The following is a 26,200-nucleotide window of genomic DNA, read 5'->3' on the forward strand; positions in this document are numbered from 1 at the left end:
AGATGTTTAAAAAAGCTACCAGCTGCTCTCCTCTTTTGTGTAAACAAATGTGCTATTGTTAATGTTGGCCGCACGTGCGGTTGTGATGGAATGAACGGCAAAAAGAAGCTGCAACAATGTGACAATGCGATGGTTGAGCGCGGCTGGATGTGACTGGAGCACTCAATGGGATGAGTTCGGCACTACGAATGACGATGCCGGGGCTTACGCATTCGGCACGAACGCCTCTTTCGACTTCATGAAGTACGTCAGTATATCGATCGGTAGCGGAAACACGATGGTCGAGTTCTTCTCCGCCGAGATGGTGTTTAGCGTTTGGAGGTAGCGTAGCTGCAGTGCCGCCGGTGAGTCACCGATCACCTCCGACGCTTCCCGGAGCGCTCGGGACGCCTTCTGCTCACCCTCAGCCGCAATTACCTTGGCGCGGGCTTCACGGGCGGCTTCCGCCTCGGCCGCCATCGCACGCTGCAGCTGAACTGGCAGGCGCACGTCCTTGCTGTAGGTTGGTGGATTAAATCATGCAAGAAACAAATAGCATTGACGATCGAAGTTCCAATGCTTTGGGGGAAAAAAGCTCCTGCCAGTAGGGATGTTGGATACTTACATCTCGACGCGCTCCACCTTAATGCCCCAGGCTTCGGTCGCTTCGTCCAGCGAGAGCTGCATGCTGCCCGAGATTGTCATCCGCTCGCTGAGAATTTCGTGCAGATGCCGGGTGCCCATCGTGTTCCGGAGCGTGGTCTGGGCCAGCAGGCGGGTCGAGTGATGCGCATTCTCGACATTCGCAATCGAGACGGTGGCGTTCGACACACGATAGTACACGACGGCATCCACCGACACGGTGACGCTGTCCTTCGTCAAGACCTTCCGGAAAAAGCCCATCACAACGGCGAGGATCGCATACCATGCGAGAACACATGCAGGCGAAGATTAAAAGGGAAGATAGAGAATGAGATGCAAGTGTAACATCAGTAAACGAGGTACTTTCCCGATTAGGATCGCCAATCATCATTTATCTGTTCGCATTTACATAGCACCCAAACACAACCCGTCGTGATGTGTGCAACTGTCGCGCTGACTTACCTCTTGCGGTGGTACATCGTACGTTCGCGTTCGCAGATCAACACGCGCGTATGCATCGATGCATGGCAGTATGAAGAAGATACCTGCGATGACACAGAGCGCGAAAGAATGCAAAGGAAAATACAATTAGGGTGTGAACCAATTAATATGCTAAGCACTTCCGGGGGAAAGCGAGAAAAAAAGCCTTCCCCCGTTTTGCTTTATGCTTGCCATCCGTGCCAAACGCTCAAGACATTGGCAAGGGGTGGAAATCTGTTCCGGCTAATTTACCTGGTCCTTTGGCGCCTCCTTGCATCAGACGACCTAATCGGAATATTACGGCACGTTCGTACTCCTGCACGACCTGCGCAAGAAATGGGAAGAACGGTGTCAGGAAACAGAAAATGTGTAATTGCGGAGCATAAATTATTCTTCAACCATCCCAGCGACTGGACTGGCGAGAGGTACCGATGGAGAATGGGGTTTCTTTAATTCAAGATGTGTTGTAAATTAATAAACGGCGCAATTAGCCCTCGAAATGAAAGCAGTTGTAAGGATATTTTGTGAATAGTTGTAATACTTTGCATTTCTAGTTCTTAAGCTATATATTCTTTAAACTTTAGATTCATTAATTAATTTATTCCAAGATCATCCATCATCATTCCGGAGTCGTTTTATAGTGCAATAACCACTAGTGGTGGGTTGCAACTATCAGTCTGCTTAGAGCCTCCAAGAAATTCAAGTCGCCTCTGGCTGATGTAATTAGTAAACGATGGTAAAACAGAACCTCACTTTTTTGTCCAGTAATATTACTCAGTAAAAGAGGGAATAGGGGCGTCTAATATGACTGCTGCTACAGTGGATTGGAAATTGGATATGACGCATAGAACTACCTTTAGCTGAGTACTGAACTGAACCGATCACGATCTGGGAGACAATGTAAACTTTAGCTTGGAAAATTTACTCAAGTTTCTAGGTGAGGTAGCATTCTTAATAATTTGGAACTACTCTTCAAGATGTACGTTGTAACAAGAATTGATCTCGGACAGAAATGACAAGTGTCTGGCTACTGATAGCTAGAGACTTGCCACACTTCTTGATATTCCTCTAGACTTGACTTCAATAAGTAGTTGTCCTCTAAAACACGGCTATTTAGACGAATCTGAAGACGAGTTTTCTTGAGCAAGACTAATTAATGATTTTTCAGAACGAGAGATGAGTTGGCAACCAATACGCAAGAACTGACCTATTAGCAGTGCCTGTTTGTTTATGATTGAAACATAAAGCCCGAGACCTCCAAGGTTCCAGGGCAAGGGTAGTTGATTGAGAGACACACATGTTTGTGACATCTTTTCAAATTTCAAAGCAATAAGCCAAGAGTATGGAAGTTCTTTCGCTCCCATTTCTCCATTATAATCCGTAGTCAAGAAATCATCTGAACTTATTTTCCAATAAAATGTGTTCAATATCTAATAGGTGTTCAAGTGCCTCTGTGAACTTTCTAGTTTCGTGGTGAGAAATAGCAAACAAGGCAACAAAAGTTGCACAGAAAGCGGATCAACCTGACAAACAGGCCGTAGAATGCGTATAAGAGAAGCAAGAGTTCCACGTTCTGCAACCCAAATTAAGGTCCAATACCTATAACTAATAAAAATGACAATTTGATTGCTTTAAACGAATTGTTTTAAGATTCATCTGTTTCCTCCTTCAATGGGCTGTAGTTTTGAAAATAAAAACAGGAGTTTCAGGAGCAAGAAAAGTTCACTATTTGTATTCTGTCTTTACTTCTACCCAATTAATCAATTCCCATGTTACAAATATACCCAAGCGATAAACATGCCCAAATGACATAACAACTCCTATTAATGAACATTACATCATAAAATAGCAAACAATCAAAATAACAAAGCGTTTGCCATAAAATGACTCTCATATAATGGTGGAAATATTTGTCCCTTCTTGAATGTCCACCAAATTGCTGATGAATTTGCCTTTCCATTCTGCAAATCGTTGAATGAATTCTATAGAAACAGTGTTAAAAGCTTCCCTGGAATATCATTTTGGATTCATGCTGTTGTGTAGTTCAAATTACTGGAATCAATCAATGATGAAAATCCGATTACACCACACCTTCTAGGGTGTGGATAGACAATTCTTCGAAATGTTACTATCACAAAGCGATCAAAGCTTTAATGTAGTTTAATCCTTAGCAAATGCTACGAATGAATTCGATCTCGCTTTATTCCATCAGATGATCAGCTGTCTATTTCTTCAATGTCAAAAAGCTCCGTGAATAACGAATGCACATTTAAATATTTTTTTTTGTCAAAAATTCCATTCCATATCATCGTTAACACAGCATTTCTTCCCTTCCCCAAGTGGATTTCTTGTGATTGCAACCACATTCAACTTATTCTTCCATTCATTGCCATTTTTAACCCCACCATTATTCTGCGACCCATCTTTTTTTCTCATTCATGCTGCCGTATCATTCATCTTAAGTCAATAAATCTGTTGCACAATCAGCCACCATTTCCCGCCCCCCCCCCCCCCACACACACACACACACACACACATATTGCCATTGCCGGCACAATGATGTCGTTTCCGCTCGGGCGCACCCGGTCGGCATTTTATTCGCGTGCATTATGCGCGCCCATAAAGCATCCGTTGTTTTCTTTGCTTTCCTTCCGGCTCGTGCGGAACTACACCATCGGGCGCCGGGAGTGGTGTTTTTTTTTTTTTGGGGCCGAAATTGTTTGCCGAGGCTCGGGTATTTTCATATTCACATCGTCCGTCACTTTATTTAAGTTCACACTTCATTTAGCCAGTCCACCCGTTTGCAACTCCCTTCGGTTTTGCAACACTCCCGGCGTTTGGTTTGGCTAGAGCGAAGTGGAACCTTTCCACGGTCGGGAAAATAGATGTGAGCACTCAACGTGAGAGCAATTTCCCGCTAGTTTTCCACCGTGAGGATGGTTTTGTGGTTAACACGGTTCCGCAGAGATAGCACGCATACGTGTGACTGTGTATTTTCACGCGTGTTGGGAAATGGCTGTGGCTGTTTGTGTGTGTGTGTGTGTGTATAGCAATATGCAAACAGCGTGGAAGCCTGTATAAGGACGGAAAATTTAAATTTGATTCCCTTCGCTTCCCCGATTCCCCCGAGTCGGTCGCCACTCGCCAGAAGTCGTCGCTGTTGGAATGATAGTTGGGAAATTTGGTCGAAATTTGTTGAAGCCGTTTCCTCCGTTCTTACCTTGAAGCAGACGAGCAGGCTGAACGGCATCGTCAGGACGACGAGCACCCAGGATAGAAATATCAGGATACGGCCACAGGTCGATGCTTCGCCGTTCGTGTCATCCTCGGCTGGAAGAAAGTACAAGCACAGTGTGAGTCAACTGGCAAAAGGGCTGACAAGGCGAGAATAACGTCGATACAAAGAACGAAAGATAGGTTAAGAAGTGGTACGCAACAGCACATAAGATTTCACAGCTGGCAACCGGTTTCGGTGGCGCAACGCACGGGCTGGTGTGGCGTTGGCACCCGTACACGCAAAGTGAAAAACTTTTATTAGATTTTCCACCATCCATTGGCAGTAGCCTAGCGTGGTTGTTCTTGCTCGGGCAAAAAGTTTTAACACGTGGCAGGATCTCACCATGCGACTTTTTCTTTCCCTTTTTTCTGCCACTCAGCCCATTTCGGGCGGGTAATTGCTACAAGGCTACGGTGGCTCACACCCGGCCCGTCACGTTGCTGGTACGCAAAATGGTCGCATGTGTGACAAGTGTTTTACATTCGATAAAGCTCGGCAGGGTGTAACATGTTGCGCCGAATTTACAATCGGTCACTTCTAGTTGATTGGATCTATCGCACCAGCTAGAGACACGCTTGAATTACATTTGTTTCCAACACAAATAACAGTTTGCAAGTTTAAATAGCTTCTTCAATAACGGCTGGAGCGTACCAGAGCAATGTAAAAACATTATGCTTAATAAGGTTGCATGAAAATGTATGAAGATTTGGTTCATTATCACGTATTTTAGGTTATATTTTTTATTTAAGATATGGAAAAGATATTAAAAAAAGTCCAACTATCTGATCGTCCTTTTGATTGCATAGATTTAGGCGTAGAAGGACGTGCTAGGGTCGGATCGCTCTTTGTGTCGCAACCATAACAAACAATTGGTATTATAAATAATATTGAACATCCATTTTTTAACCAAAACGTATTCATTAACATCTTATAAATATTAGCTATGAATAATAATTGTTCTACAAAAGTTGGCAAACATTGTTTAGGCAAACTCAGAATAGAATATGTTTTAGTTGTTAGTAGACAAAAACTAATAAAATACCATTTTTTTGTTGCAAATAGTTCATTTTCTGTTAAGTAAATCGATATTCCAAATAAATAATTGAAAATATTTTATTGATCAAATTATTGTGAAATTGTTGGTATGGAAGTTTAAAAATACTTATTATTATTAGTTTAATTATTATTGTCTTGAGTTATATGCATAATTTGTTGCTATAAATTAGTTATTAACATTACTAAATTTAAACTATAAATGTATCGAATAATTATAATATTGATCGTCCGTTTTAGGTGCAATCCAAACAGCCATTTGACCCTAGCGCAGTTTGTACATTTTTTTGTATGTAACCAACCACGAGGTGGACGCTTTATAATATTTTACCAAACTGTTTTCTACAAAACATGGAAACGGAAAAGAAACAAAAACCAAATCTTGGCTATTTTATTTTTAATTCACAGAACCCAACGTGCTCTATTCACTTTAATCCTCCGTGTTGAAGGTTAAAACGTTGTGTTTTAAATTGAGCAAAAATGACAGTTTTAACATTGAAACAGGAACAAATTAAACACTAATTTCTATTAAATATGACTATTACAGCAAATCATTGCTGATCCCCGTTTGCACATTGCTAAAAACTTTCTACTATCTACGTATCGTTAACAGTACGCTTTAAAGGGAATCTATTTAAAAGGAATCGACGGTAATAATGGCATTGTCTTTTTTCTCGCTCTCTCACACTTCCTCTCATCTTTTTTGCTTCTTTTATAACAACTTCCATTCCTAGATCACACCGTACACACCCATAATTCATTGTCAAACAAAACCAAAAGCAAACATCAACCCCGGAATTGAAACTTTTTACGCCTTCCTTACTGTACAACAGTAAATCACTCCTGAAAGTATGCAGCCCGCAGCTCAAAGCGGAGTTTTTTATCCATCACGGCTTTGTTTAGCTGTGTAGGTGTGTGTGTTAGTGTGGGCTATGACGAAAAGTTGAGCACCACAGTTGCTGTTGCAGAAAAGTGGATTTATGTTGAGGCCAGCACCTTCCACCACCCACCACCTGCCATACCTTCCTGCTCGCCTTAATCTACGATATTATGGCAAACCACCGAAAAACGTTTGTTTGCATAGACACCGTTTGCATCAGTCGGCCAGTGTCGATTCATATCACCATTTCCATTTGGCCGGGATCCGACAGTGAGAAACTTTCACGCGATACAGCTTGCTTGCTGGTGTGTGTGTGTGTGTTTTGTGACTTAACGACAAGGAATCGGCCAGCTTTAACGTCCAGAAGCTGGATAGAAAAGTTGCCACCAAGATAAACAGAGTTTAATTTCCAAAGTAAAGGAAAGTGCTGTCGCGCCTGTAGTCGCCCATTGATGGTCGTTAGCAGTACGCTCACTGATACATAAGCATAGGGGCAATGATGTCCGTGGCAAATGAAGTTTCAAAGACTAATGAAAACAAAAACCCACAAAAGCACCGTCAATCTAATGTCGGGCGAGACAATTAAAATTTCGACAAATAATCTCAATCCACTTCAAAGGATCTTCTACGTCAAGCACGTCTTTTCCTGACCAATCGGCAAAGATGCGAAGGTCACGGCCCGGGAATCTTTAATACAAAAATAAAAGAAATCTCCGTGCTTGAGCAGTGCCGTTGAAAGATAAATTCGCCGACAGCAAAAATGTTTCACGGTGAATTAAATGAAATACTTTATCCATCGTTCCTTTCGCCATTCACCGACGTGCCCGTCTTGAAAGGCATTCGTTTAACGAGCAGCTACGACCGAGGGTACGATATTACCCAGTGCAAAAATGGAACAAACCGCTCCGGTGTATATATCTCGTCATTGCTTTCTAAAAACGCGCCGAGAGCAATAACGAGATCATACCGTAAAGTTTCATAAAAGGCTCAAAATTGAGCCCCGGACGGCGGAAGTGAACTCGCTCTTCGCGAATAGTCTGAAACGGCGATCATCAACCCCCTAGACGTAAGAACGGGGAGTTTATTTGGCAGAAAAAGGTCGTTGTGCAAAGCTGCAATTAACTTACGCCACGAATTTTACTACCTGTGCCCGGGAAATGACTATCACAAATGGTGTAATTTACTGTCAATTACGCTGTGCCGAAAGGCAACAACCTTTGGATGCAAGCAATTGATATTTTCACAACAATTGCTCGGTTAGGTGTGTGAGGAAGTTGCTCCGCTTTAAGAGACTTTTGATTTGATAAAATGAATAATTTAATGCTGTGCGCTTGGCATTTTTATTTGAATTAGATTTCATTCATATTCATATGTTTTGTATTTAAAGAATCATTTTGAAATTAGACAAAACATGTAAAAGATACATTAAGAACTTAATTTATGTGTAAAAAAAGTTATGAAAATGCATAATTTATTAGGAGAATAATTGGAATTGAAGTTTTTTTTTATAAATTTAATCATCATCTTGTAATAATTCAATAATTTTACGCCATATAATAAGAATAATTGGGAAAAATTTTGGTGCAGTGGTATCGAAATACACATAGATAAAATTGTCACTTAACACACGGAATTTGGACACTTAATTTTGGGGGTTAACTACAAACTACCATGCAAAAATCACCACGAAAGGTCGAAAACGTATAAGATGAACTAACTCAAACCAAAACTCAAAAATTTAAAACTCAAAGTGAATCAATCGAAAGAACAATTTCCATTTCGAATGGGACATTTAGAGGGAAATTGCGTCACAACGGATGAAAAAAAATAAACAACACAAGATATCGTTGTGGTGGTTGTCATGCATAAACCACCAAAAAAACAAAATGTTCACGCTGGTTTTCACTGGTGCTATAAACTAGTATAAGTGTGCTGATTATATACGGATGGAGTCGATCAAACGTTCGTTCGGTTACGGGTAAGAGCGGTGGTTATAAAAGTGTGAATGAGGACACGGTTTATGCAAGAAAACGGGGCAGGCTTAAAAGGGACATAATGTGTATATATATGCAAGGATTCGAAAGAGAACAATAAGATGAACAAGAAGAGTGGAATCAACCAAGTTACTATTGCAAAAAAACGTGTCTACTTGAACTGCGAGTAATAAGACGGTCTACGTACTTCCTGCAGGATCGTTCGTTAGCGCGAGACAATGCGAATTTGTTGCCAATGTCGGAAGTGATCGAAGAGCGGACCGGAAGATAAACGATGATTAGATCCGAGCGGTGCCGATCGATGGTCGCGGGATGAAGATTTTGGTTTTTGTGACGATGAATTTGGACCAGAATGGTTTGTGTTCATCCATGTGCGCACCGCTCTCCATCCCCCACACCCACGGACACAATCACACCCAGAGAGAGAAGCACACACCCACGTCAGACACCGTCGGACATTTGCAGCGAGATGAGAAGAAATTCCAAGACACAAACCCCAGAAGTTGCGGGGTGGGGTGGAGGGTTTTTTTTTTGCGGGTGACAGGGAGAGAAAAGAGAAGAATCGAAACAATGTTGGAAAGAATTTCGGTACCGAAGCAGGACGAGCCGAAACACTGAAGCGTCTGACAGGCTTTGTTTCAATCGGCCAGGCTCCACGCAAACCGTCCACCATCGGCTGTCACACCACTTACCGTAGAGCAAGAGAGAGTTTTTCATTTTAACATCTAAAAAAATAAAACATTATGCAGAACATGAAAAGATGAGTTAGTTTTGGATGGAAATTTTGGCGGTACAACAATTTAGTGGTTGTCGGTTCGATTTTCGGTACGGTTGGAATTTATTTAAAAAATATAAACGGTTATGGATGGAAGCGGTTCACGGATTTAGTTGTATTCGAATAGAGTAGTCAAATTAGGTTTGTGGGGTGGTATGTAGTTTTGTTACCATGATTGTACAGTGTGGATGTTTGTTTGGGTGTACACATGAGGTTGCAAATAGTAAAAGAACATAAATCGACCAATTATAGCACATTAAATCAACGGTTGACTTTACTTCAAATCTGCTATAATAACAAAATGCTTGTACAATTGTAGCTAAATTCACATTAACATATTCATGTATTTGCCAGTAATAGCACGGACTTTGAATAGAAAATCTCAAAAACTACAACTATCACATCGTGAAAAAGAGCATATCGTGAAATTTAACGACCCGCTGGGGTTTTGAAACCATTTGCTATAAACCATATCGTGTCGCCGGATCGTGACTCTTTAAAGTCACAGCTTCTCATACAAACAAATAGAACAACATCCTTTATTGTGTGTGTGGCAACATAAAATCCCCACAGAAAAAATAACAATCAGAAAACAACCCAAAAACCCCGCCTGAAAGTGCTGTGTTCCTGCAGAAACAGCAAACATTTGGTTATGGCGCACGGTGCTCGCGCTACACAACCAGCGGGCTTGACTTGGCCCGCATTTCCGTGACTGGGGTGCCAAAGGGGGGGTGAAAATTCCTTTCTCTTTCTGCAAGCTTTATATCTCCTTGCAAGGGCTGGCAGCTTCTTAAGCCACAAAGACTTTATCGGATTGCATTGCCTGGTGAACCACGGATTTCAGCACCAGCTTGCGGCAGTTGCTGCATCTACAAACGCTTCTGCACGGCACAAGAAAAAAAAAACACAGCATGATGCACATACAGACCGGCTCCTGTTAGCGGCTGTATGAATTACTCCCACATATTAGGGTTGTTTGCAAGCACTGTTTATTTGGCATATTTATTTGCCCCATTCCCGTTCAGCCGGGAAGGAGCGTGACTTCGCGGAATGGCAAGCGTTTGCCATTCGGGTGAGATTTGTTTGTGTGTTGCAAATAGATTTTTGTTGCTGCAGCTATTCGTTGTCACATGGGGAATAAGAAGTATTGCAATCGCAATAGGTTTTTAGGTTTTAATAGGTCAATTATGTGATGCTTTGTAGTTACTTAGCAAATTACCTGTTGTAAATAACGAAATTTTAGTGCAAATAGAAACTCATCTCAGAAGGAAATATCACATCTCAGAAGTTGTGCATTGATCGCTGAGTGACCATCACAGTGACAGCTTAGTGGAGTCTGACATGAACATTTAGCCGCACATTAAGTCTTATTTCTCTTGGTATCTACTTTCTCTTTGAATTTGTACCTTAAGCTTTACTTTTAAAGTTCCTTTAAAAGCCCCGTGAGAAGCCTTTAAAAAGGTCAACCTAAGTTTTAGTATCTTTATTATGTTTCTCTCTAAATTCTGTGAAGAGTATCGAAAAGTAACTTATGTTGAAAAATATGTTATTTATTTAATTTATTATTGAACTGCATTAATTGCAATTTTCAAACCAAATCCTGAACACCTTGGTATATGGCGAATGGCAACCTTTTTGAAACTTTCTAAGTGTTGCTAAAGCCACCAGCAAAAAAAAACGATTTAACCAACTTCGATTGTATCGCCCACAAGAACTGATATCGATCTTCTTGCAGCAATGTGCCCGATATATCTCACACACGTGACAAACCTAGCGTACGATAAAACCCGACGTAGTGTTCATTGAATAGGTAAATAAATTGCGTTGCACGTTAACAAAAGCATTTCGTATTCCACATTCATTGCCATACAGTTGCCATCTCTGGCTCGTTCATAGGGAGAGCTTTCGAGAGGCTAGTCTTCTATCCGACCGGTGTTATACATCCATTCCTTGGCAGAAAGCATAGCAAAGCACACAATGAAAAGAAACATCCACCCATAGCTTTCAGTCCTTCATTGTAAGTGATCAGCACGGTTCAGTGCAAAAGAAAAACAGTCCTTCCCGTTCGTTTCCTACGTATGAAAAGCCATTTCTCTCGTGCAGCTTCGCCTGATCTCGGTTGCGGGTGAGTGGTACAGCAAATGGAACCAAACAGCAACATCAAGTGTACAGGGCAGAAGGACATGCAAAAAAAACCTTCCAACCGCAACCGATGGAGTTGCTTTATTTGCTTTCTCTTTTCCACTTGCAAGAGCCCCATTTTGCTTTCCCCTCGAAAGTCGGTTGTGAAGAATGTCCAAACAAATATACGCCACACGAAACTACAGGACCCTTTCAAAGTTTTTTTTTTTGCACCCCATTTTGCTGATGATCCTGTTCAGCTGTTCAGTACAATCGCAAATACATATCTCAGACAAGAAAGCATAATTCCATTTTTGAAAACCCGCTCCACATTGTTACGCGCGCAGATTCGAAACGCAAACGAATGTGCGGGGCGAATGATAGTACTTGTGAGAGAAAGCTTTCAGCGTGTGGTTTGGAGAGCGATTCGACACCATTTTGTTCGCTTTCGACGAACAATGTTTTGAACGACTTTTAAAATATTTCTCTGGAAATAGTGTCACACCAAGGTTGATCTTGCAATATACAGTTCCTAACCTCACTAAACGGCATCTTGAAATGTAAATATAGCAAAACAATTAAAGAAATAGTTTAAAGAAAAGATGTATAGCGAAGCAGCAAGTAGTCTACAAGTTCCTTATGGGCTCTGCAAATAAAATCTCTATTAGAAAATATTTTAGTTTCATCAGGAATTACTAAAACTTTTAATATAATGTCGACAATTATGCACTTCTTGCAATTTTGACCAAATTATAAAATGATTAAACAAATAAAGTCAATAATATAAAGTGTATAACATTAATCAAGAATTTCTATTCGTTTAAATGATTATAACTTAGTAGAACATCGTAACTTTATGTATTATTTTCAACAATCAAAATAACTAACGATCGTATACTTATGTTACGCACTGTAGCAGGTCGCTAGGAGATAAAACAAGTGTGCTTTAGTGGCACATACACGCAGAAACTTATACTTCAAGCTATAAATATCAGTTCTATTAGTTTTTCAAACCCTCTTCACAGTACTGAATTCTAAATCAACTCGAAATCATCTAGTCACGGTTCAATTGACAGCAGTTGTTGTTTCCCGCCGAGCACGTCACACCGTCTAATTCCCTTCGTACCGAACGAAACCAAGCCTCCTGCCTTGCGCTGATATGCTTAATGACGATTGTGGTTTGAACAGTCGGAGACACCGTCCTTCACGGGCATGGATTACGTAAATGAAGACGCAATTAAAATGATATTACCCATAGAAATGGTCGTCACGCCGTTACGTCCATTTCGAACCGGCTTGTGGCTTATACCCTTGCGTTGCTCCCTTCGTACCATCGTTTCCAAACATTCGGCAACACTCGCTACCGCTCAAGTGCCATCGACGTTGGGACCATTTGTTCCATCCTCCTGGACGGATCCAGAATACGGACCACCACCACCGACCGAACGTAACGACGAATGAGGGAAATTAATAGGATTCACAAAATCACCGCCCCAAAACAACGCTCTTGTGGGCATTCCTTCCGACGCTGGCGAAGGTCCTTCGTAAAATTCCTTTTTGGGGGGCCGTGGCGATTGTCTTCGAGATCACTTGAAAGGGGCATGCAGCTCCGGGGCCGGCTAATTAGACGGAAGCGAGCAGGCACACCGAACCACGGAAATCTGAATAACGAGAGACACTTTGGGCTATCGTTAGTTGGGAACGGTGTTAGATCGACACGGCGCGATAATGAGACACATTACGTTCTGTATGTGTCGGTGTTGGTGTGTCTCGACCTCCATGGAGCAGATGATGGTAGCAAATGATGGATGGTATGTGCTTGCGGGATAAGCGTTTCCCATTTCGTGGAGATGCCCTTTTTTTTTACGCCACCAGTCTGTTTGCGGGACGAAAATGTGTATTTGTGCAACTGGCAATTATTAAGATAAGAAAGTAGACACCAACCAATATAATTTTCGCTTTTTCGTGACAAAAATACCAATGTGGTGTACTTTAACGTGTTGCAGAACTCCGTCTTACTACACTGAAGTTAACTACTTCACTTGAACTTTGTTCAATTTAAGTCATGCCTTTCCAACAATTCAGCGCTCATTTTTATGCTCAATTTTCCTAATGATGGACAACGAAATAATTATGAAGTTTCGTAGAGCTGGACATGACATAGCACTTGCCCTAGCCATTAATATCACAATCCAACTGCCCATGCGTGATGGATCCATTTACTGGCCTTTGAAACCACACATAACACCAGATAAACCATCCGACAAGAAGATGGAAGAAAAGATATCTGAACTAGCGACTAATCATCGTTTACAGCCTTTCAGTGACGCAAACCGTTTGCTCCAGTTCACGCGGCCTAGCATGTCGGTAGCAACTTTATTACGGCCTTTCACCGCATGCCACACCAATTTCACAACATTGACCACCAGTCAATAATTATACGTTACATGACAAGGCCGTTCCCCACCCAAAGGCTAACTGGTGCGGTGCCGGTAATGGAGTGATTGTGTGCGAAAGACATCAATTAAGCTACTGTCGCCTGTAAGTCTTGTTTTTTTCCTATCGTACCATCACCAGCAGAGCAACGGGCTGAGAATTAGTTCGTTCGCTCGCTGGCCCGCAATTCGGTACCGTTGATCCATGTCCTTATTTTAAACCAATCGTGCGACGCAATCGTTCCACATAACGGGCTGGGTTGATGCCACAATAGCGCTACAATTCCAGTGACGCCCAATAACGATGCATAACGAAGTCCCGATGGTTATCGCGCTCATTCATAATCATTGGCACGGCAACGTTGCTGCCGGTTGCGGTTGCCTGGTACAAAACTTTATCTAGTTGAGGCATAATCGTACCGGAATAACCTTCACAAAGGACCGGAATCTACCGGAGTATGTCCCACCCCAGCCGACTCCCCGTAGCGTCTCGGCCAGGGTATCTCAATGGTTTCTAAAGCGGAACCATTACTTCCACATGCCACGATGTGATCCATCAAATTGGACTACTTTTCTAAATACCACGGCACGCCCCTCCCCCCACAACCAAACCCCTTTTTTGTGGCCGGGGTTCGTTCTATGCACGAACGAACGACTGATGCGAAGATTTCCATTCATCATCGGCAGAAGCCGGAACTGTTTGGTTGGCTCGGTGAAATTTCGATGTGAGAAGAAAAGCGTGGAGCTCATTTTTCTTGCACCCATTTCCCAGCACCGTTTGCTGTTTCGAGCTGTGTGCGTGAAAGCACACACACAAAGCTTGCCCAGCTCGGCTTCCATTTCTACGCCAGTTTGTTCAAGTGCCGAGTGGCACACGGAGCGATAAATCGCTAGCCTGCTGATGAGGAAAATTTAAAATTTTGACATTGTAATTGGTGAAAGTTTCATGATTTATGCGGCGTGTGCAGGAAGCAGAATTGCTGACGCACACAGAGCGGCCTTTACATCGGAAAACTGTGTTCTTACTGCTCCCGTGCTGCTGTTACGGTTTATGTACACCCATTAATCAGTTCGGTTTGCTTAGAAGCGCTGCTTGAACGTTACAATCTCCGCAACGCAGCGCATGGAGACGCCTGGTTATTTGTAGAAAAAATATCACCTCATGGAGACGCCTAGTGGTTTGTATAAAGAAACAGCTCTCCGGTACGACGCTCGGTTGATATGCGCACCGCTTTTGAGTGACTTCATCGATCCTTATGACGCGCGCATGCACACGGTCGAAGTTGCCAAATTGCGGTAATTAGGAAGATTTGAATTAATTACTGGCTAGCTTGAAAAAGCTTGCCCACACGGTAACGTTTCCAACCGCCACCGTCCTGCTCGCCGTAAGAACGAACAAACTTGATGAAGACAAAATGGTTTCGGTGCTACCCAGCATTTCCTCAACATTTCGCTCTGTGCCACTCACATTTACTCGGGACGCACGGTGATGGGGATAATTTAATTAAAGTATGCCTCTCTGCGCTGGTATAGTGTAGCAATGCGGCATCAATGTCTGGACTAAGGCAGCTGCAACCATGTTGAAAAAGCGTTACTGCTTTACATCCGTGGAGCGGTCCCTTTCGTTTGGGTTTCATTTCACGAAATTTGTCAGACTGGTAAATGATTAATTTTTTTTATGGAAGTTGATTTTTATGGAAATGTGTATAATTTAAAGGGTTTCGTAAAATCCACCCAACAAAATCTAATAATAAGGCGCATGATTTATTACGAGTGAAAAACAAATTTTCATCTGGAAAAAGTCCCAATCTAAAATAAGATACTGATATTCAAACTGAGCAAGCTCGAATGAGTGAGCTAAATCTTACTTACGTGTTCTTAAATTAAAATTTCAATAAAAGCCGTCAGAAATCCTTTAGAAGAGAAATTTAAATCACAAAGCGATAGAAATCCCACAAAACTGTAGCTTACGAGTTGAGTCAAATGACTAACTCATGACACTTCCTTACCTATATTAGGCCTATACAAGGGCTTCAAAAATTAGAATATGAGTGGAAATAACAGAAAAACGAGGAATTTCTCTTTTACAAAAGAAGAATAATTTATCAAACACCACTCACAAATGTAGCATTCATTCGTTCTAGCTAGTTGTTATTCCCAACACTGATTGATATTTGCTTCCTACCACTACTACGGATCCCCCATGTACTATAACGTTATGTCATGCGAATTGCCTACTCACAGGCGTCAGCCATGTATTAAGTACTCACCATAAACAATAAATTTAAGAATTATACAAAATCCACTATGCGCTGTTGGATTTCCTACAAATGTGTTTGCTTTTGAGATATTGTTTTCAAATAGTCAACGTTTCTTTTAACTCGTAATGCACTCATCTTGCCGAGTTTAATATTATGTAAAGGATAGGATTTACTACTACGTAAAGAACACCATTTTATTCAAAAGCAGCAAGCAATATTTGCAAGCCCAGCAGGAAATTCAATTGCAAATTCAATTTCAAACCACTGACACACATCCAGGCAGGATTCAGGATTTAATTCAGAAAGACCCACAAATTCACATCTTGGTCCAGCAAAGAAAAATCTCACCACTACTAAGTAAGAAGTGGTACGATGAATAAGAAAACAGATAGCAGAAGAAGCAGAAAAAAACCCACGTCACGTTTTCTATTAGATTTTCCTGCGGTTCTCAATTTCCTTTCACCGTGCGTTACAGCAGTACACCGAACGAAATGTTTGCCAACATGTTCCGTGGCAGCACAAACGTTTCGAAATCACCACGTCTGCACGGGCAAAAGAGGATTTGCCCGTCAGGCATGATCAATCGTAAGCCTGCTTTGTGTGTTACATAATATGACAAGGGATTTGTGGTGTGTGGTGATCATATGAATATTGAAGGCCCAGCACAATCACTCGCTGTGGAGCGCAAACCCCCTAGCTGATCGATAAAGCACAAAGAGGCAGAGCATTTTTACCACCACACACAGGTACGGTGCCGCTGTGGAGCAGAAACAAAACACACGCGCGTTCCACCATCCTTAAATGGCGATCACCTTGGCTACTGTGTCACCAAAACACAGACCGGTGTAGCATCACGCAAATGATAGTCCGCCAATCACCAATCGGGATGGCGACCATTTCATCAAGCATTCAAATGGGGCTCGACTATGACTCACCCGGGCACACTGCAGCCCGCTCCCTCACGGGCAACTCACGCCATCGGCGTATTTCGTTCTTTCCCGTACTCCAACCGAGTGCTACGCGTGCTACAGTGGTGCTACACATACCCGGGTCCGGGCGGTCATTACGCCAACCATGGACCCGAGTGATTTCCTTCGACCGCAAATGATTGGATTTTACGGTACCACCGATGGTAATAAATTGCCTTCATTCGTTTGGCTTGCCCACTTTTAATTGAATTGAACCGATAACGGCAATGCGCTCGAATTCGAATAACTTTCTTTTTTTTTCATACCCCGCGCACCACCAGTTTTCCCCTGCACCGCGTTTGCCATAAATAATGAAAAGCTACTTCCCGCCAAGCACCATCGATAGAATTCGATTGTGACGGGTATGTGCTTTTTTTATTTGACCATTCGCCGATTCTATTTAGATATCCGGTTTGAATCCGTCATCTGGTGCGCTGGTATTTTACGTTCCAGCCAAATGGCAACGATTTATTGAACGAAATTTTATTTCTTTTCGTTAAATCCCGTACTGTGCCATAAATTGTCCCGTTCCATTGACCGCTAATTTCCGGCTCCTCCCAAGTGTAAATGATGTGATAAGTAAGCAGAACGATTTTTCTTCTCGAAACCACTCCACAAATTGCTATTTGTTTTGCATTATAGCAGTGGCATCGTTCAGTGGCTGTGGCATAATTCAAGAGCACTGACGTTGAATAAACATTGTCGACATAAGTCAACAAAAATAACTTCTTTCTTTATTGGTTTCGTTGCTTTAGTTTGTTGGAAATTAGTAGCGGACGTGTGGCGACGTGTCTTCCTGAATTAGACAGTACTTGTTTTAATTTTGACAGAACGTTCAGTTTATTATGATTATGACTTCAACTTCATCGGTTCAATTCTTCGGTCAATGGTTAAATTTCAATTACTCGAACAACAAACCATCTTTTGCTTAGGTAACGGAAGTAGATGCAATCTTGACATATCGTTAGTTCGAGGTTCGTATCGTAAATTCTTTCGTAAATTCTACTGATGTATCTTATTCGTGTCAGCAATGGGGCAGATCATACCAAAAGATAAAAAAACTTAAGCTATTAGCCTATACCTGTCAAATAATCCAGGTACCATGCTGTATCATTATGTGCAGATTTGTGATGGACATGGCATTTTGACTTAAAGAATGACACAAGGGATCATTTTTGCAGAATTACAATTTGACAAATATCGATTATAGTATAAACATTTAACTTTTAATTCGATTCATTTGATACAACACATAAATCTGGTTATTAAAACAATCCTTTTTCAGTGGTTTTCGTTAAAAAATCTTTTTTTACATTTTTCGCCCACGAGAAACATGGCCTAACCTGGCTCAGACCAGCTAGCAAAATTCTTTGTTATGACATTTGTCGAGCTTGGGCTAGCTGTTTCATTAGGAAACTAATCTAATCTTTCTTTCCTAGACTAGCTAAGCCTGGAAACGTCAAAACGCAAACAAAAAAAACTTGCTTAGAATATGATTTCGGCGCACGTTAGTGAAGTCGACACCACAACTTTCAAATATAAACCACATTGGACCTGGATTGACAAGTAGAAATTAGTAGCTCGGGAACTACCAATATTTGGAATGTACAACTAGTCAAAATGAGTTAATAACTTCAAGGTTCCAACGCTTTAAAGTTCAAACCGTGTAGAGACTGTTCAGCAATAACAACATAACAAACGAGTCAAATGTTTATGGTTATCTTTGTTGCCTTTTATCAGCATTATTTTTTTTATTGGTAAACATTTGACGTAACCATTCCACCTCGGATCGAGGTGTGTTTCTTTGTGAATGTAAATTATCTTACTACCGGTGCGATAAGCAACACACCACTTTGCAGATTAAATAGCGTCCACGGCAGAGAGCAACAGTTCCACAGCACCAGCTCAAACACATTTCTGATGAATTATGTTCGCACCGTGCTCTTCGTACTCCTGCTTCGTTATCCACGATTGCTGGAACAGGGGACTTTGGGCGACCATGCATCCACCTGCCCAAACGTTCAAGACGGGATGTTGGGTCGTCACCACCTTGCACTTGTACTTCGACGGCAACAACGCCGTTACCTCCTTCTGCATACGCTCGGCAAATCCATTGAGCGTCGTCGGCCCACCGGCAAGTACAATGTATGCGTACAGCGTTTTACGGATGATTTCCTCACAGATAGCCACACTCTCCACAACTTGCTGCTGCAAGGGTTTGACCTTATGGGGACTTATTAGCGACGGATTAAACAGTACGTCGCCGCATCGGTACCGCTCCTCACCAATCGTGTGGACAGCGCCGTCCGAAGTCTTGTAATCGATATATTTCACCGTTTCCTTTTTCGCATCGGCACTAACCGCACATACTTTTTCCATTATCTCGCGAGCCATTTCTTGGTCTCTTATGTAGAGTGCACGGGACAGATATTCGATCATATCGCACCCAGCCAATTCAGTGAGCCGGATAGCTTCCCTGACCGGTGTGCCTTTGTAGATCGGAACAACACTTGACGTAAAATCGCCAACATTAAGCACGGTTCCGGTGGTACGCCCGCTCCCATACAGTGCCAACGTTGACTGCATCGACACGTAAGTGGCAGGCGTCGAGAACTTTTCGAACATTATTTGAACTGACTTTTCGCGGGTTATGTCCGGGCTGAGAGGCCGGTCGGTGAACAACACTCGGTGATTCTCCGGCGCCACCTTCAGCACATCTTTGAACGCGTGCTCCCAAACACACTCCATTGCATCCCAATCGTACGGTTCGCTTCGTTGCATTGGCCTCTTAAAGCGATCATATGGTTTGCCCGCCACACAACCGACGGTCCGGATCATCGATCCGTCGGCACCTTCAGACAGAAGCACAACGTTTCTAAAAATTCCCGTCGGTTCATCGTCTCCGGTAAAACCGACCTTTAGGGTGTCACATCCATTGTCAATAATAATGGCGGGAGTTTCGTCTACGGACATGCTTACACTTTCGCTTTCCACGAGTGACTACGTGCGACTGAGCGTCCGCTTCACTGCTATCTATAAGCGACCGTAATGTGTAGTTGTAGGGGTCGAACAAGCTTTCGTTGAATGTGTGACTTGCACAGTGTCAACACATCGGTTATCTTCACCACAGAAAAAAAAAACGAAGATAACGATGGTTTGACAACTACAACTTCAAACTTTTCGATAAGCTAATCCGGTGTTTGTTGTACCACGATACGACAGCAATTTTTTCATTGATTCACATCAAAAGGGTTTGTGTTTTGTCGAAATTTGCGAGGGCAGTTTCATAAATCACAAACAAAATGCATAGCTTAAAACTGTATTTTTAATGCTATTTATGGTTGGTTAAGGTAAAAAATTGTAAATTATAATTTAAACAAGTTGCTGCAAGAGTAAATGCTTCAACTCTTCCGATGGTACATTAACAGTGGAAGATTTTTCCATGTGGTAGGGAGCAGCAGGCCTCAAAGTATCGAAGTGTACATGTCAAACCTGCACGAAAATGTATAATAACGACTGCTTTGATTCTTCCATAATTTACCCTTATTTTGCCATAATATTGAGGGTAATTTAAGGTTAAGAGGTTTGACATTTCCATCTTGACATCGTCAACTTTACCTTTATGGTTGGTCACTGTTAAATACGCGGCACTATCGAAGCCGCAATACAATTTAAAAAAAATTGCATTTAAAGCTACCAAATAAAGGACATTTTCCCATCCCATTATTTATGTAAAAATATGCCTCTACTTAGCTTCCTAACTTCAACGATTAAAAAAGCTCTGAAAATGAAGGCCCTAGAACAAAATTACACCAAGTCATGACGGATTGCTGCGATCAAGCCCAAACACACATTCTTTCTCCACCAAAGATAAACGTCAACCACCGTAACAAGGGTGACTTTTAAATGGAACAAATTGGTTTCAAACTGATTTCAAAACTCCATCAACCGCTGTGTCATTGCAGCTTGTGCCGTTAATGGGTGGTGAACTCTGTCTTTTTTGGGGCCACTAATCACTCCGTCGTAAGTTTGCTGCAACACAAAAGAACAACCTTACCGCGCTCAATCTAAATGCGTTAAAGTTCCAAAACTTGTCAAAGACTTGAGCGTAAAAAAGGCGACTTTATTTGCTGCTTTCATTCGTTTTTACCATGCGTGACGACAGTTTCGTCATTGGCTTGAAAATAATCTTCAGTAAGTAGAAGATGACGTTGGCGAAATGGTAAGCATCTCAGCCACTTTTGCACGGGCAGAACGACACGCTCGGTCCGCCAGCTTGGGCAAAATGCAGTACACAACTACTTAAGCGATAAATCACTATCGAGAGCACCCTCCTGACCTGACCTTCTTACGCAGCCACAGCTTTGGAAACCCGCCAAGGCCGTAGGTTCGAACGCTGGGCCGGACGCGGTGCGAGAGCCGAATTTATTACTCGGCCTATGGCATTGCCGGGCCGGGCAGGAAGAGCAAACGTTCGGCGTTCCGACCGAGTAGCACACACCATTGCGAAAGGTCAGAACTCGGCTCCGTTTGCCGATGACGCCACTGCAAAGTGGGATTGCCGTCCCTGCAGCAGTCCGAAAGATCTGCAGCCTCCAGACAAAATGCTCGACGCCTCGTGTTGAAGTAGGTCAGGTTGGTGTTTTAGGCAAACCATTTAGCAAAATCACAAGCTACCGATGGCAATGATTGAGCAAACTTTAAACGATAATTTATTTGAAAGGAAACGTGCCGTCCGCATACAGAACGCAGGCACGGGATCGTTTGTTGACGCCCACCCGGGCCCACCAGGCGGCTGCTTTCGACTAGCAGAACCTTGGGCTCAACACACCCGGGGGGTTGGTTGGGTTGAGTTGGGTCCCGCAAACACGGGACCCCAAAAACTGCAGGCAATAAAGGCACCGGAGCGTGTCGGAAAAGTAATCGAAGTCGGCGAGATGCCGGGAATGCATCAGTGAACTGCACAAAAGGAGCTGTTTTGTTTGTGCCGGTGGTGAGCTGGTGAGCAATCGTATCAGCTAGGGGTTTTTGATTGAAAATTCACCCACCAACTCCCCCTTACCCCCATGATCCACTAATAAAATCCTTTGTTCTGACATCAAAACCCCACCGCAGGCTGAGGCTTCTCCTTTTCAGCACGCTGTCGATGTTGAGCTGGGCCCCGTCAGCCAGCAAACCGGCGAACGCTCCATCGGTTCGTTATCGGAAAGTTTTCACCGGATTATAAACTGTATTTTCATCAAATGCTCATCAATCACTGGGGTGAAACCCTTTACCCAGCCACGCGTGAGGGCAGCGCGACAGAGGAGACATTCGATTTTTTTGTTATAAATAGAACCTCCGAGGCTTTCCGTTTCGTTTCATATCGCCGCCACACTTCTCGCAACTCGTTACGAGTGTCGCTCTTATTACAACCCGCAAACTCGGCACTGGCAACAGTATCCGGCCAACTGGCAGCACTATTGACGGCAAAATAGTTGTGCGGAGGCATCGTTCGCTGATGTTACGAGAAAGTCTCTTGTTTCCTGTTGCACTTCATGTCTACCAGTGCACTCAACACTCCTGTCACTCGCTGCTGTGCAGTGATTGCTGTGTGCAGTGCAGTGACACACACACACACACACACACACACACACACACACACACACCTAGCAGAGTCCTAGTGGCCTAGAAAAGTGATGAAGCAACCGAAAATGACAGGGCAGGAAGGCTTCGACTTCCGTCTGACCTGCTGCAAGTCTATCATCCTGCACTGGATGTCAGTCTCAGGCTACTGTGTGCAGTGTATTTTGTCTTGTGAGTATCTGTCAGTTGGCGTGTGCATGAAGGTGGTTGTGGGATGGGAAGATGGGAAAATGGATTGGATGCGACCGTTACTTTCGGTGGAAAGTTGGTGCTCTAGGCAGAGATGTATGGTACAAAAATTCAAAACTCCTTACACGCGAGGAACTGGGGTTGAGTTTTTCTTGAGGCGGAGGACCTCCACAAAAGCAGGCCTGCACTCACTCACTCACCAGTGCAATTAACGCTGTGCAGTGTACACACGGACAGGGTGGGTGTTTAATTAAATTTTTCATACATTTCGGGTTTGCGATCGTGTGCATCGTGAGTGTACGCCAAGCGCGCCACCACTGCGGACAACTATTGACCGTTTGGCACTGCGATACTGCGGTAGGGAACTGGGAACGGCAGGACATCTACAAAAGGGGGGGTGGTAAATAGGATGTGTGCGCACAGGATATAAACACACACACAAACACACACACACACGTGTGGCGACATGTTCGAATCCGAAACGCTCATACCACCCGTGTACCCTCCCTACCTTCCACTATGACAGCACTGTCTTCAGGCATATTTCCGTTTATCAGTGTGATGTGACCAAGCTTGCCTCCTCCGTTGGTAGTCGTCGTGATGGCGGATTGGGTTCTACGTCTGCTACGTAGAAACTTAGTGCGGGGAGGAAGAAGGGAAACACTGTACAGCAGAAAGAAAAAAAAAACCGGACCCGGACACTACCAACGACCTTCGACTTCGCTACGCGCGGACTTGCAATTATCCTAACGTCACGGCTGTAACGTCCCAGTGGCGCACTCCTGTACCCGTCGGGCTACACCTCGGGTTAGTGGCTGCGTACGTTGCTGTTATAGTAAAAAATCACACACACACGGATAATACTTTATTTATCGATGTTGCTGATTGCAGCACTGGTTCGCTAAAACGCGTGGTTTGCCGCTGCCGCTGAGGTCAGTTCTTCGGGAAACAATTTACCGCGAAATCAATATTCTATAAACATGCAGCGTTTGGCTCAAAAGGGGGGGGGAGGGGGAAAAGGGTCACATTGGCTTTAACACTCGGTAGTGAGGTTACATGCGTCTTCTGCCGAGAGGGACTCACATATGTAAAGACACAAACACACACAAACACACTCACACACACTCTAATATGCACACATACACGAGCAGGAAAAGGTTGAAGCAGAAGAAGGCCAACGTGCCTCCTTTAGTTTGCCAATTTCTCTGCAGACGCTTAATCCCTATCGGTACACCGTTATTGATCACGGGCTTCTGGTTGTCGTACGATGGCGAGAATGGAGAACCCGTTTGGAACAGCACTTCTTTGCACCGAGTGGTACCTCCGGAAGATTAACGAATTACACCGACGTTACAGCACAGATACGACAAAAGGTTTAGCTGCCTCAGTAACGGTCGGGATGAGGCTTCGGTGAGGCGATTTCTCACACGGATTCGACAATTTAACGAACTCGACTCTCAACGGACGGCACCCGCAAATGGCCACGAGTAATAAAACAAACACACCACACTCAAGCACATGTTACTGAAGCTCCTTAACTTTCTGGCTTGATTTTACAACGCAAATCCTTCCTGGCCCCCCCCCCCCCCCCCCGAATCTCGACCCGCGTGGACAACACAGCGGACTCCCAGCGGAGCGGAGTTGATCAACCAGACGCCACTACCACGGTCTGCAGATGAAAAGTTTCGGGTAAAAGTTTAATAACTCCCTACGTACAGTGCCACGGGAAGTTCATCATCGTGGAACCACTTTTTCCCCCCGACACGGCACGGTGCACTGTAACAAGGCGAGAAAACAATGCTACCACCATACATACATACGCCAGCAAGGAAACAACACACGCACACACAAAGCGGCACACAAAGAACACCCAATCCCGCTCGCGCGGGGATAACGTATTCTGGACGGAAATGAAACCTCGAGCCCCGGATGCGAGCTGCTGCTACAGTGTGCAGCCAGGACAACACGCGATAATACACGCTTTTGTGCTGTGCCACAGGGGTCACACGGCAGACACGGGGCAAATAAAGACCAACAAAAAAACGCACACACACACACACACTAGGGCATTAGCCGCCTCACTTCAAACTTTCCGTTAATAACGTATCGTAAATTGCTTTCGCAAAAGGATATTTTGAATGCGTTCCGCGCTGTGTTAGGTACCGTATTTCATGCGTCACACTGCGGATCAAACGCACTGGTCGCTTATCAGAAAACGTGGACGCAACACTTGTACAGCTTCCAACCAGCGCAACAGCAGCAGCAGCAGCAGCAGTTTCGAGAGGGAGAAGGCTACGGCACAAAACGGTTCGACCACTCGCTAGCGGACGCACAACCAAACTAAACTTCCAGCGAACGTGCGGGTAAGCTTTTAGGTCGTTTTGTCCAATGGTTGAGCCCCCTTGCACGAATGGTTACACCAAACGTTCCAGCTTCTCCCAATCGGACAGGTCCTTCTCTATCGTTCCCCGGCAAAGGATCTCTCGCTCCGAACGCACGAACACACGTCGGAGATTAGCGAGCGAGTTCGAGAGGATGCTAAAAGCTGCGCGGTATTCTCCCGGAGCCAAAAAGCTTCCTGCTGGAATGTTGACTGTTTACTGGGCACGGGAGAAAAGCCAAACAATCCAGTAAGCAAGAGGAGCTTTTCGATCGTTCAACAGCCTGTTCTGTCGGGCAGGTTTTGGGAAAGCTTCGAACATCACCGAACAAAGGATTTCTTTTCCGGAGAAGCTTCTCAGAGCTTTTCGGATTGCTGGTTTACGTTGCTCTTGCAACGATTCAAAACATAGGGGAAGTAGCGTTGGCGAGAGTGGCCACAATTTTCCCCGAAGAGAGACAACTCGCTACCAATTCTCTATATTTATCATCCAACACTGGTATGTTTGTACCGGTGGTGAGTCCTTTTCCTACATGCTGCTGATAGTCGCAACGAGTGCAACTGGCTTTCCCTCTCTAGTAGGACTCTGTTGCGTTGTGTACGGTACTACAGCAACAAAAATAAAAGGTTTGTAGCGTTTTGTTTTGTCCTGCAGAATGGTGTACCAATAACGTCCAGTGCAAAACCACCGCTAGATAGCCCAGTACTGTAATGTAATTTTTTGCTGCAAGAGTTACTTCAAACGATTGCTTTTTGTATACAATTTTGGAAGCTCTTTTTCTTCTTCCTTTTGATACACTTTTTCAATTGAAGCATATTCTTCGTCTAAGCAGCCACGACGAATGACGCACAACAACGTCAAACGATTAATGTACCGTCTCGTTAATATTCATTTCCCAATTCCCAATTGGACGGCGCATCATATTAATGTATTGACTGTTGAATCATGCTTTCATCATTTTACATTTCCCTGTCTGATTTCTTCTGATCGGTTACTAATGGTCCATCAAAGGTCATTTCAACAACATGGGGGGGGGGGGGGGAACTCCGAGTATGCCATTGGCTTGCAACACACCACCAATTTTGGCTGGTCCAAAGGCCAACAACCGGGCTGAGAACTTAACCCCCCTTGGCGGGATAC

General features: G+C 43.6%; 2 protein-coding genes across 2 annotated transcripts in view; both read right to left on the reverse strand.

Moving 5' to 3' along the window:
- Positions 1–204: 204 nt before the first annotated feature.
- The window catches only part of LOC128714447 (band 7 protein AGAP004871), a 55,349-nt gene continuing 29,353 nt past the window's right edge, over positions 205–26,200 (reverse strand). The window contains exons 3-7 of the mRNA XM_053809321.1: positions 4,322–4,431; positions 1,354–1,426; positions 1,084–1,166; positions 605–864; positions 205–496 (exon numbers count right to left, since the gene is read on the reverse strand). Coding sequence (XP_053665296.1) covers positions 205–496; positions 605–864; positions 1,084–1,166; positions 1,354–1,426; positions 4,322–4,431 — 818 coding nt within the window. The remainder of the gene's footprint in view (positions 497–604; positions 865–1,083; positions 1,167–1,353; positions 1,427–4,321; positions 4,432–26,200) is intronic.
- Positions 18,771–19,838, reverse strand: LOC128714446 (actin-3-like). Its single transcript, XM_053809320.1, has one exon. It carries the CDS (start codon positions 19,836–19,838, stop codon positions 18,771–18,773), a length of 1,068 nt encoding a protein of 355 aa, XP_053665295.1.

This window comes from Anopheles marshallii, chromosome 3 (assembly GCF_943734725.1).
Source record: "Anopheles marshallii chromosome 3, idAnoMarsDA_429_01, whole genome shotgun sequence".
In the NCBI taxonomy this organism is placed as follows: Eukaryota; Metazoa; Arthropoda; class Insecta; order Diptera; family Culicidae; genus Anopheles; species Anopheles marshallii.